The 14,073-nt window shown below is 41.7% G+C and overlaps 2 protein-coding genes across 2 annotated transcripts in view; one reads left to right on the forward strand and one right to left on the reverse strand.

The window, feature by feature from the left end:
• Positions 1-12,524, reverse strand: part of JMJD1C (jumonji domain containing 1C) — a 130,873-nt gene extending 118,349 nt beyond the window's left edge. Inside the window, exon 1 of the mRNA XM_032232310.1 lies at positions 12,445-12,524. The gene's annotated coding sequence lies outside the window, so the exon portion shown is untranslated. The remainder of the gene's footprint in view (positions 1-12,444) is intronic.
• Positions 12,525-12,652: 128 nt separating this feature from the next.
• REEP3 (receptor accessory protein 3) overlaps positions 12,653-14,073 on the forward strand; it is a 44,151-nt gene continuing 42,730 nt past the window's right edge. The window contains 1 exon segment of the mRNA XM_032231844.1: positions 12,653-12,840. Within this exon segment, the coding sequence (XP_032087735.1) occupies positions 12,809-12,840 (32 nt within the window). The 5' untranslated portion in view covers positions 12,653-12,808.

Here is a 14,073-nt window from a genome sequence, read left to right on the forward strand (position 1 = left end):
ACATCTCAATCATAGGACCTGGAAAGGATTGATACAATTATGCTGCCTTCAGGCAAATTCCTTTCTTCAATAATACATCAATTTTATATTAATCACCCATTCACATATCACACAAAATTGTGCCATTATTATTTATCCTCTATTTGCAAATAATTCACAATTTTTATCCTCCTCAAGATTTCCAAGTTTCACTGAAGTAGATAAGACACATCTATTTCAGCAAAAAATATAGAATGGGCAAGAGATAATATTTATTATGTTGTATTATATAAAAATAGAAACATTATTTTTAGTAGCTAAAATATTTCTTGGTGCAGTTGGCGTGCTATGTTTTGATACAAGAGATTAGGAATGGCTTAAAACCCCATTTTTTACCTAGGTTTTACTATACAGTAATGCAAAGGTTTTATGCTGCTGGTCTTTAATGTTTATATATTCAGTAGATGTTTGTGTGTATCTGTGTGTGTGTGTCTGTCTGTGTGCATGTACATATACCTATGTCTATATATGTATAAGAATACAATAATATAAAAACCAGCTAGTTTCTTAAAATGTAAATGTTTAGGAAAGCCAGTTTGGTCAAGTGATTAAGATGTTAGATTAGAAGTGGAGAAAACCTAGGCACAAAGCTGGCTGGCTGACCTTTGATCAGTCTCTCTCTCTCTCTCTTAATCTTAGGAAGAAGGAAGCAAGGACAGACCACTTCTGAAAAATCTTGCCAAGAAAAATGCAGGACTTGTCTAGGCAATTGCCAGGAATTAAGACTGTTTGGAAGGCATCCAATAAATTAAGCAAGCTGATAAGAGTCATTTGGAAGTAGATGGCATATAAACATGCAAACAAAAACATCGCTGTAACATTTTGGTTTAGTTCACTGGATAGAGATGCATAGCCAATTATAGGTTATTTAAGACATTATATTTGAACCATAACTTAGCATGATGTCCTCAGTTTGAAGCTCTCAGAAGGTTATTGATTTTTGTACTGCGTTTCCTTGAAAATAAGACAAGGTCTTATTTTCTTTTGATCCCCGAAATAAGCGCTTGGCCTTATTTTCAGGCAGGTCTTATTATTTTTGAGGTGCAGGACACCCCTCAACCTCGGCCCATGGATCAGCTGATCCAGAGAGAGCCAGATGTTCTGTCTCTGTTTCTGGCACATTCTTGCCAGCCCTGGCATTGCTGGGCCTGCTGCTCTTTTTGCGGCCGCCACTAAGAGAAGGGGTGTGTAGGTAGGGTTTGCGGAAGCGGCCTCTGCGACGCCATTCCGTGTGGATGGCAGGGGCATGTGGGGCACGTGGGGCATTCCCCCACCCCAAGGAAATGGCGGGGATCGGCCGTGCATGCGTTTAAATATTTTAGGGGAGGGCTTTTTTCAGAGAAATGCTTATTTTCACTCATGCATTCAAAAGCTCGATTAGTCTTACTATCTGGAGAGGTCTTATTTTTGGGGAAACAGAGTATCTGGACAACAACTGGTACTGATGCCAAAGCTGATGAACACCCTGTGGCAAGTGAGTCCCAATAATTCTTTCGGTTGAGATCCAGCCTCAAGCCATATGAACTCACCCTCTCATATTCTCTTAACCCAGCCTGCCTTGCAGGATTGTGGGGGAATTGTAATGATATGTATGTTTTCTTGAGCTCCTAAATGCAAAGCAAGTTATAACACCCCCCCCAATATAACATCTTTCAAATGGGTTCTAGAATTTCTTCATCTTGACATATAATTATATATCATTATTGCATACAATTATAATTATATATTTATAGCGTTGGTGTTTTATAAATCATTGTTTATGGTTTAATATTTTATAATTTATAAATAGATCCAATCTGTTTACTCCAGAAACCATGACACATGGACTATTATGTTTTATAAGCCCAGCTAATGGCACATTCCCAAGACCACTTGCATACTTCCTGTATATTTAACTGTATAGTTTTGTCACTGAAAATCAAAATAGTGAGGATCAGGGTGCTTAAGCATAGGTTCAGCAGCAAAAGGTCACTTCAGTTTTCTCGAAAGTCACTTGATATTCCGTTAACCAATTCAATGGTTGACTCAGTTTGGGTTTGCTGCTCCAGCATTGTCCCCCCCCCCCCCCAATCTACCATAACCCAGTAGAGTTTTTTCATTTACTATAATGAGGAAAAAGGGGTGGGGCGGGGGAACAGAGAGAGACAGAAAATACACACATACATACCCCACTATGGAATTCAGCTTGGGTAAAGACTACTAGGGGACTATTTAAACCATTTCCTTTTCTTTTGTCACCAAATCTGATTAATCCACAAATGACCTTGGAACTTTTCCTTCACCCCTTGGGGCTAGCTCTAATGAGGACATCTGGCAGCCTCATGCTGATGGGGGATGAGATGGAGAAAAACAGAGAACCTAACACATTCATAAAACCTCAGTCTTGAATACTGGAGGAGGCCCTGAGAAAGCAGGCATCATGACAGTCTGTTGGAGAAGGAGGAAATGTTCCCGCTTTCTATAGACCTCCTTCACTGGGGATAATCTTTTTTGGGGGGTGGGTGGGTCTGGGAGGGAGGACTCCAATAATACCAAATGGAAGTAATATACTAGTGTAGCCATAAAGCTCAGCTGCCATGGCTACAGTCCTGAATCTGAGCCATGCTGAACTCTCCCTTTCCTTTCCAGATCATGTTTCCCTTAGAAAGAAGCAACTTGGGAAGAAGCTTTTCCATTGCAATAGGAAAGGACTTAACTCTCTCGCTGCCTTCCTATGTACAAGAACCATTAAAAAAGACACTGAAGGTAGAGGTTAGCTGTTAAACCACAAAACTAGCATCTCGCGAACAGAAGGAATAGTACTTTCTTTCTTTTTAAAAATACCCTCAACAGCTTAATGATCGGTGCTCAGGAAAAGTAAACCACAAATAAAAAGGTAAAGGTTCCCCTCGCACATATGTGCTAGTCGTTCTTGACTCCAGGGGGAGGTGCTCATCTCCATTTCAAAGCCAAAGAGCCAGCGCTGTCCGAAGATGTCTCTGTGGTCATGTGGTCGGCATGACCAAATGCCGCAGACGCACGGAACACTGTTACCTTCCCATCAAAGGTCGTTACTATTTTTCTACTTGCATTTTTTCATGCTTTCAAACTGCTAGGTTTGGCAGAAGCTGGGACAACGGGAGCTCACTCCGTTACATGACACTAGGGATTTGAACTGCCGAACTTTCTGATCGACAAGCTCAGCGTCTTAACCACTGAGCCCCCAACAACAACACCTGCACTCAAATGTACAAGTGGACTACCCTAGGTTAGTGAAGACTGCTATAGATAGATGCCTTGGATGTTATTATAGTATTAACAGTTAATCTAATCTTGGATTAATTAAAATTTGGTTTGAAACTGCAGTTCCTGGAGTCACACTATGAAGAAAATGTAAGATAAAATGAAAGATAAAAACATCTGGATTTCTTTGCTGTCTGCAGCACATTGTTCTTGATGTCCACTAAGAAAATAATTGTAAAAGGAGCTCATAGAAATGAAAAAAAAAAACCCATTTAAAAGGACTAACCTTACAACATAAGAGAATTATTTTTTTCATTCAATAATTCCTGGTTCTTGGAGATTGCCTGGATCCACAGCTGACTTTCGACCACCACCTGACGGCTGTGACCAGGGGGGCGTTTGCCCAGGTTCGCCTGGTGCGCCAGTTGCGACCCTACCTGAACCGGGAGGCTCTCACAACAGTCACTCAGGCCCTTGTGACCTCTAGGCTGGAATACTGCAATGTGCTCTACATGGGGCTGCCCTTGAAGAGCATCCGGCGACTTCAGCTAGTCCAGAATGCGGCCGCGCGAGTGATTGTGGGTGCACCTCGGTTCGCCCACATAACACCTATCCTCCCCTCCCTGCGCTGGCTACCTGTTGATCTCCGGGTGCGCTTCAAGGTGCTACTTGTCACTCATAAAGCCCTCCATGGTAGTGGATCTGCGTACTTGAGAGACCGCCTCCTGTCAATCACCTCCCTGCGACCAATTAGATCGCATAGATTAGGCCTCCTCCGAGTTCCATCTGCCAGTCAGTGTCGACTGGCAACCACACGGAGGAGAGCCTTTTCAGTAGTAGCTCCGACCCTTTGGAACGATCTCCCCGTGGAGATTCGTACCCTCACCACCGTCCAGACCTTCTGCACAGCCCTTAAGACCTGGCTAGCCCGTCAGGCCTGGGGATAAAGATAATATGCCCCCACCCGAATGATGAATGAATGTTGTTTACTATTTTACTTTTATGTATTTTTTGCGTTTACTGTCTCGTACCCCCCCTTCCTTATTTTATGTAAGCCGCCCTGAGTCCCCTCAGGGAAAAGGGCGGCCTATAAATTATAAAATGAAATAAAATGAAAAATGAAAAAATAAGTCCTTGTTGTGTTGATGGCAAAGTTTTTCAGAAGTGCTTCTGCCATTGCCTCCTTAGTAGGGCTAAGTGAAAGTGACTGGCCCAAGGTCACCCAGATGATTTCATGTTTTAAGTCAGAATTAGAATTAGATCTTTATCCACCCAGTTTTTATGTGCATCATATGGATGTATAATGCCTGTAATATTTCTGCCTAGTGGAAAAATAGTAGCCTTTGGGAGAATATAAAATCTACAGATCTGGATTCAGGCCTTGCACCACATTCTGCCTAAGGTACATTAATCCAAAGACAATGTTTTTTAAGCAAGGCAAGGCATGTCTAAATTTGGTTCTGGTTCAAGCAACTCTAGGTTTTCCAGCCTGGTTAAACAAATGTGGCTTCTGATATGTTAATGACAGAGTACAATAACTTTAAATGTTGGGCTGAAATCATATGGAAGATATCTTGTGTTCGCGTTGTCTTCTTGGGGAATTTAGCTGGCTTTTCTGGGTTTGAGTGAACATGACTCCTTTATACTCTTATCCTAAGCTCTGTAGTAGTGCAACAGAGACCAATTTAATCTCATGGGGTGGGGAGCATGTATACCTCCCAACTCAGACAGAATGAGAGCAGGCCATTACAGAGAAGTAGAAGTAACTTTATGGTGTTAGTGCTGTTTATTTGTGTTGCCTCTTACCAATCATTTCACAACTCTTTGATGGGCCCTGATTTTAGAGAAATGGCTCCAATGTTAAATGATTGGACCATTGTGTGTTTATGCGTGTGTTAATTATTGTGCTAGGCCGTGATGACGAACCTATGGCATGCATGCCGGAAGTGGCATGCAGAGCCATCTCTCTGGGCACGCGAGCCAGTGCCCATTGCTCTTTCAGGTTCTGGCACGCTAGCCAGCTGGTCTTCACATGCACGGGAGTGCTAGAAACCGGAAGAGCAGCCGCCTAGTGTGCATGCGCATGTTGGGAAGACGATCTTCTGGTTTCCGGCACGCACATGCGCACTGGCCAGCTGGTCATCACGTGTGCATGCATTCCAGAAACTGGAAGAATAGGTGGCTGGTGCAAACTGGAAGATCATCTTTCCGGCGTGCTCATGCGCACAGGGTGGCTGCCTTTCAGCACAAACATACGTGTGCTCCCATTTCCGTACTGTGCTAGGCACGGTAAAGCAGCGAGGTAAGGAGGAGCAACAAAGAGGTCAGGAGCAAACCAATCATAACCCATATTTAGAACAGCATAATCCTAGTCATTACAGATCATCAGAAAATTTAAGATTAATTTAATTTCATACCAACTTGCAGCAATACTTGATTGTCAGCAATGCTGGGAGAGTATATTAAATGTATATACTAAATATGTATTTAATTACTTAAAATATATTAAATTGTGTTAAACAAATCAATTTCATTATATTCATTTAATTATGCTCATTTATGTGGTTTTCTATTCTACATAATAGGCACCAGAAGTGGTGCTACAAACCAGAGTTTTGCTACACCTGGTGGATTGCTCCATAGAATACTAAGGGAATTGGCTGATGGTCTTTGCAAAATTTGGAAGAAATGAAGTGCTAGATGATTGGGAGGGAACAAGAATTTTTAGAAAGGGAGAGAAAGTTTCAAGAAAACAGAATAGTGCCATTGGTATCAGGGAAATACTTTGGGCAAGATGATTGACCTGTAAGCATATTAAAAACAATATGGTAATTACTAGAATTTGGCAAGGATTAAAAACAAATTTTGCCAGTCTGAACTTAATTTTACATTGGGTAATCCTAGAGACATAATATAGCTTGACTTCAGAACAGCACTTGCAAAGCACCCTAAGACATGCTGAGAATTAAATATGAGTTGGATGGCATGATAATTAAGTGAATATAAGCTGAGCTTCACTAATGTCTTCTCATCAAACGGGAGATTGCCATCTTGCAACAATCAATCCTTAGTTCTTCACTCTTCAATATTTTTGTGAAAGTGGGGAATGCTTATCACAGTGGCAGATGAAACTGAATTGGATAGGATAGCGCAGATCCTAAATAACAGAAACAAAATCCTATTAAATAAAAACTCACTTACTCAATGTTCTGGCTTTCAGAACTCACTGCTCTTTAAGCTACCGTAATTATCTGGGCTGGGTTGATAGAAGTCAGTACCGTAGACTCTAATGTGTAAAAATAACAGAAGGAAATTTAACAAAAGGAAGTGCAAAGTGATTCAGTAAGGAAACAAACATTAAATGTAGAATTATAGGATGGGGGCTATGCTATTTGGCTTCAGTATTACTTCATCACTCGAAATATAATTCATAAAGCACAAGTAGTTGCTCCAATGCATCTTGTTCTGGTCCCATTGTATCTGGAGTACCGGGTCTAGTTCAGGGTACCACTTTGTTGTTTTTTTCCCCAAAAAAGTACTTATTTTTAGCCTCCATTTTTATTTTTAAACACAATTCAAGATGGTGAACCTATCTCATAACTCCTTCCTCCTATTTTCCCCACAAAAACCACCCTGTGAACTGGACTAAGTTCAAAGAGTGACTGGCGTTTCTAGGCTGATGCCTTAATGATGTCTTAGTGATGCCAGTAGACCAAAGAAATTGCAGCAGAAGGAAACAAACATAGAAATCAGACATAGAATCTCTTTGAAAAAAGATTCAATGGGCTGAGCTGCTTCCAATCTGACGGGCGATCACACAGAACATTGTGACATGGAAGAGAAGGAAGTTAAGCTGAAGGAAAACAGATTGTAATGAATTGTAGAAAAAACTTTCTACTGGTAAAAGCGATTTGATGGCAGAACCTGTTACTAGAGGGTATTTGCCTTGGATGTTTTAATTTGAATTCTTGTACTGAAAGGGTGTGGTAGATGGAGAGCCTTTCAACAAAAATATATGGCTTTATGCATTTATCAATAGTTTATGGAAAGAAGAGGTCATCTGTTTTATTTTAAGAGACGGTAATGCGTTACTAAAACTGTTTATGACTGTGATATACATATATATGAATGTGTGTATACACACACACACAATTTACATATATGTACACACACACACAATCTTACATTTCTTGTCCTTTACTGTATTCTAATTTTTCTTTAATCATTTGCTGCACTTTTTATTTTTTACTTTATATAATTGTTTATACTTTTGACTAAGGGGTAAATTGTGTGTGTGTGTGTGTGTGTGCGCGTGTGTGTATAGATAGATACAGATAGAAACTGATATACCGTAGATATATAGATATAGATTTACCCCTTCATTTGATTTACCTCTTATTTTTCTTATTTATTCTTTCTTTCCTGAACTTTTTATTCTTTCTTTCTTGAACATTTTACTTTTTATTCTTTTTTAAATTTGCATTATAACAAAAATGGCATCTAATTATTATTTGTACTAATCTTTGCGACTAGCTTTTGTAACTACCTTTTGCTGTTGTAAGCTGCCCAGAATTGTTTAACGGGTTCAAGTCATATAAATCTTTTAAATTAAATACTTTGTACTGCATTTTTCCACGGTTACCAAGGCAATAAGTGCAAGAGCTAACCCTACTGGGCTTTATTGCCATGAAGGGCAACTCCTGTGCATAAGAACGCTTTCTCTGTTAGAAACTGCTGTGTGAAAGATGGAATACGTAAGGCATAGAAACTTACATTGCAAAACAAGTTTAACAACTTTGAAAACTTAAAAGGCATAATTTGCTGTTCCTTTCCTGAACAGCCAGTAATATAACATCACCAGCCCACCCTTTACAAGTTCAGTTTCTATTGGGACACAGAGCAAATACTGGATATTTATAATGCCTTCATGATAACCTACAGCAATATGACGTAAGCACAAAGCAAAATAAATAAATAACCCCAAAGCCAAGTTTAATATTCACCAATATTCAGGGATCAAACAACTAATTTGCAAGCCACCATCAGTTCATTTATTCTTTGCTTCTCTTCCCTGCTTATCAATCTCTGCTAATTTTGAAGTTCAACCTGCTTTCTGGTTCAAAGGACCCTTAACCCAAATATCAATTTATGATAGACTATTATTGCCTATTTTCGAGTTAATGCACTTTTGTTTTGCTTGTGGTTGATGGATCTCCCTGACAAAATAAATGTTGCATTTGAGAGGTCTTGGTCTGATCCAAGTAAGGTAAAGATAAAGATTCCCCTCGCACATATGTGCTAGTTGTTCCTGACTCTAGGGGGCTGCGCTCATCTCCGTTTCAAAGCCGAAGAGCCAGCGCTGGCTGAAGACATCTCTGTGGTCATGTAGCCGGCATGGCTCAATGCCGAAGGAATACAGAACACTGTTACCGTCTCCCCAAAGGTGGTTCCTATTTTTTCTACTTGCATTTTTATGTGCTTTCGAATTGCTAGGTCGGCATTAGCTGAGACAACGGGAGCTCACACCATTATGCAGTGCTAGGGATTCGAACCACCAACCTTTCTGATCGACAAGCTCAGTGTCTTAGCCACTGAGCCACCGCATCCTCTCATTTATTCTTTACTTCCCTGCTTATCAAACCCGGCTAATTGAGAAGTTCAGCCAGTTTTCTGGTTGAAAAGGGATGGATCTCCATGACAAAATAAATGTTGCATTTGACAGGTTTTGGTCTCATCCAAGTATTTTTCTGAGTATAAGATGCACCAAGATTTTGAAGAGACAAATGAAAAAAAAGTTTTTTCACTCTGCAGATCTCCCCAAAATGACCAGTTTTTCGTGAAAACGGACCTGTTTTTTTGTCAAAAAAGGGCATGCAAAGCCTTTAGAAGGCTTGTGGAAGATTCCTGGGAGCTGGGGGGGGGGGCAAACGAGCAAAAAGCAGGCCATTTTTCGCTCATTTTTGCCCTCCCCAGCCCCCAGGAGCACTCTGGAAGCCTCCTAAGGCTATCCACGGCCATTTTTGCAAATGGGCCGGGGTTTTGGGAGGCCAAAAATGCTGTATTCAGTGTATAAGACACACCCAGATTTTCCCCCTCTTTTCTGAGGGAAAAAGATGCGTCTTATACTCTGAAAAATACGTAGATAAGGTTATTTCCCATCACATTTGACCTTCTAATCTGCTTCTCAACTCCTATTGCTTAATTCCCCCGCCTCCATTCCCCCACGGCTTTGCCATGTCCCTCAGACCAACCACATTGCCTTGCTATTTACATGTGTGTTCCTTTTTCTGTCCATTTATAGAGAGACATAAAAACAAGCCAAGACTTTACTGCCAAAGCACACATAGCTTTCATGCTGTTTCAGTCTCTCTGGGATATTTTTTTAAATAAATAAACATTCCTAGACTAACATGGACTCCGGCCTACTTCACCAATTTGTGTAGCTGAAAGAAAAAAGTTCAGGTTTCCACACTGGAGATCAAATGTTTTGCACAATCTGTCTTCTCATATTACACAACAAATCTTATCATTCATAAACAAATGAAGGTGGTTTATTGGAATATAAGCAGCAAATAATCTACTGTCTCATCAAGACAACAAGCTACGACTTTGTGGGTAACTAACACACCCAGCTCTGACTCACTTAGCACATGTAGGCACACCTGCCCCAAAGCATTCATAATCCAAAGTACCGTAACTGCTCACAGGAAGACAAGAGATAATTGGGATCTGCCAATTCATTCCAGGGTGAATTTAGAATCAGTAGCATAGATGCTAAACTGGGATCACTGAAATAGAGCATACTAGTGCTAGAAAATCTGAAAACAAGCCATTTCCATACCTATTGCTCCAGGAAGGGTGCTAATTGTATTAAGATTATAATTAACATGAGATTGTTATACTGGGTCAATAAGACCATGTATTAGCTTTGGTTTAGCAATTATGTTTTCATTTTTGCAAAGATGGTGTACCAGTAATCTAAACATCTCTCAACTTATTAAAATATCACATTTTATAGTTAAAATACTGAATTAGGACTAGGAAAAACCAAATGCAATGCCCTCCCCGCTCCAGAATTAGAAGCTCCAGGTGACTCTGGGCCAGTCACTATTTCCCAGGTTAATCTTTTTTATGTGGGCTTCGGTGAAAAGATAGAAGAGTCTACATATAGTTAATTTAGCTCCTAGAGCAGTGGTTCGCAACCTTTCCAATGCCGCGACCCTTTAATACAGTTCCTCATGTTCGGTGAAACATTTACCTTCTAGATAGCAGCATACATTTTCAAACAACTGATGACAAAGTTTCAACAGCCCCTTACCCATATGATTGTTTCAAGCATTATTTGATGTAAGGGCTCAGTAGAACATTTACTACATTTATCTTCAGATGCAACAGCCTAGTAAAGTTCATTGCCTATCGTACATTTGGTAGACTTTAAAATTCTAATCTTTTAAGGTAGATGTTCACAGAACTACAGCAATAGCAGAGGAGCCCAAAATAATTATCACAGAAAAAAGCACCATTATATTTCATAAAGGAAATATTAATTTTCATACACTTTGAAATCATCCTTCATTCCAAAACATTTGTATTCTCAAATATCAACCTTCATGCTATTTGACTTCCACTCCTCTATTATTATCTGGTTAGAGATAAGCATTACAGGCGACAATAAAATTCCAAGATCTACTCACAAAAATCCTGAAATCTGCAGTGACTCTTACCTTGCTGAAGACATTTAACCGTTGTTAGACCCAATTACTCAATTTTCTTGATTTCAGGTCTCACTGGTCTTTAATTATCTGGGCTGGGTTCATACAAGTCAGTAGACTCGAAATGTGTATTTCAGTGAATTGTGCAAACACAGCCTTATGAGAAACAAGAAATACACCATCCACAAAGTACTTCCCCTGAAGATCGTTCAATATACTATTCTGAAGATGAGGTTCTTGTACTGTAAGGATCATGGAAATAGAAGGCTACTTTAAAACTATTAGAGGAATGGATGGGGAAGCCATAAATTATTGGCTCAGCTATGTGATGGCTCTTATCTGACCTTGGCCGATTCTGAAATATCTAAACCAGATGAATCTCGTTGAGTACTTTGGATAGATTGGACAGCACGCAAGAAAGCAACAAGGCTATGGACTACTAGACCAAGATAAGCAATAGAGCTAAAAGCAATAGGGCTATGGACTACTAGACCGAGATAAAAAATCTCAGAGAAGCAATAGGGCTATGGACTACTAGATCAAGATAAAAATCTCAGAAAAGCAATGATTACAGAGTGTGACGAACACTGGATGGATGTAGCCAGAAGGTCACCTGGATATGAACCTACCTCAAAAAAGGCTTTCTCCTTTTACCTGCATTGCCCTTCTTTTCTATGTTATCAGTTGCATCTTTGAAACAGAACAACAGACAGAATGAAAGCAGAGCTTAGAACAGCTTTTGGAAAAGAGGAAAAAACTTACCAGCACCTGGAAAAATGGAACTCATATATTATATTATATATAATATATATATATATATATATATATATATATATATATATATATATATATATATATATATATATATATATATATATATATATATATATATATATATATATATATATATATATATATATATATAATTTTTAGATGCCTCTGCTTACCCCTTGGGACATTTTTCTCAGCCCACTACTCAATTTTTCCAAAGGCCTTCCTCAAGCATGAAAGACCCAGCCCAGCACTCTATAATGTACATATATATGATGCCTTTCTGCCAGATCTGAAACCTCTTACCTATCTGAAGCCATATTATCTGAAAGCAAGCCATATCCTCACCCGCGTTTCCTGCAATTCAGTGGGAAAGCAAAGCGCTTGCCGGAAGCACGCAGGTCAATGTTACATAAAGCCCATCTTTGCATTGGCTCCATTGCTAAGGCCAACCTCGCTTCGCTTTCCCCATTTCCTCCCCCCACTCCCCAGGTTTGGAGAAAAAACAACAATCAGCCGATGGATGGAGCAAAAAATAATAATCCACCAGCCTTGCGCGAAATGCTCGGGATCCCATGCAAACTGGTTCGGATGGGATTCTAAGTCAAACGACAAAGACGGTAAGATAAGGGCGGCGACAACAACCACACCATTAAAGATTCGGATTATTAACCCCCCCTATAAAAAAAAGGAATTTTACCCTGCTCGCGATGAACCTACAAAGAGGACAAGGCTACGCCTGCGCAGACACCCGACCCATTCTCTCCTCCCCCGGCCAAGCGAAACGCATGCGCACGGCCGTCGATGGCACGGAACGGCAGAGGAAGTCCGTGGCCAATCCGTGGCGAGGGGGCGGGGCCTGTGTCAGTTGTTGCGGGTTGGGGGAGGGCGGAGGGTGGGGCTCCGTTGTCTTTCTTTTGAAACGGTGGGAGCCATTCGAGGTCCGGCGGGGCGAGGAGCCGGAGGGCCAGCGGGGAAGGGCGGGACCGACTGAGGCCCGCTGCGGCTGCTGGGTGCTCTGGGGGCGGTGGCAGGATCCAAGGCCCAGCCCTTCGAAAAACAACATGGTGTCGTGCATCATTTCCCGAGTCGTTGTGTAAGTAGTTCGGGGGGGGGAGAGTGGGTGCCGGTATGACAGCGCCCGTTCTGAGACCATTGCGAGGGGAAGGGAGGGAGGGAGGAAAGGAAAGGAGGAGGGACGGAAGGAGGAAAGAAGGAAGGCGGAAGGGAGTGAGGGAAAGCGGGAGAAGGGAGGAAAGGAGGAGGGAGGGAGGAAAGAAGGAAGGGAGGAGGGAGGGAGAGAGGAAGAAGGAAGGAGGGAAAGAAGGAGGGAGGAAAGAAGGAAGGAGGGAGGAATTAAGGAAAAAGGGAGGAAAGAAGGAAGGGAGGGAGGAAAGAAGGACATAGGGAAGAAGGGAAGAAGGAGGGAGGGAGGAAAGAAGGAAGGGAGGAAAGAAGAGGGAGGAAGGAAAGAGGAAGGAGGGAGGTAGAAAGGAAAGAAAGAAGGGAGGGAGGAAGGAAAAAGGCAGGCAGGCCGAACCTCTTCTCACTGGCGCCTCCACCAGCATGGGGCTCACAGGGCTTCCCGGAAAAGTGAGGGAGCCCGCGGCTACTCCCAAGCATCCCTTCCTGGGCAAGGACCGCTGATGGCACATATGTGCTGGAGCCCCCACTTGGCTTCTGCTCCCAGCGGTGTCTGGAGCCGGTACCTCTTCCACTGGGCCCCTTGGGGTGGGGAGGGAAGGCCCAAGATGGAGGCAAAGAGCGAGGAGACACCTACATACTTCTTTTCTTAGCAGTGGTGCACAAGAGGGCTTGCCATTGCCTCTTCCCCCCTTTTGGGGGAAGGTGTTGACCAATCTACCCAGTTCAGCATAATGGGTAAGGTGCTGAAAACAGGAGGCAGTGAGTTGCATGCCTGCCTTAAGTTATGAAAGCCAGCTGGGTGACCCTGGGCCTCTCTCTCTCAGCCCAGCCAACCTCATAGGGTTGTTGTGGGGAGGAAAAAAAGAGCAGTATATATACACTAACCTTGAATTGTACAAAATAAAGGTATAAATATAGTAATACTATTCTACAGCTGTGGGATTTCCTGGTGGCTTCCTATCCGAGCAATAACCAGATTCTAATACTGGGAGAGATCGAGGGCAAAAAAAGAAGGGATGACAAAGAATGAGGTGGCTGGATGGAGTCACTGAAGCAGTTGGCGTGAGCTTAAATCAACTCCAGAGGATGGTAGAGGACAGGAAGGCCTGGAGGAATGTTGTCTATAAGGTCGCGATGGGTTGGACACAACCTCACAACTAACAAGTCCCATTTAGCTTTCTGA

The sequence above is a fragment of the Thamnophis elegans genome, chromosome 15 (genome assembly GCF_009769535.1).
Source record: "Thamnophis elegans isolate rThaEle1 chromosome 15, rThaEle1.pri, whole genome shotgun sequence".
NCBI classification, from domain to species: domain Eukaryota; kingdom Metazoa; phylum Chordata; class Lepidosauria; order Squamata; family Colubridae; genus Thamnophis; species Thamnophis elegans.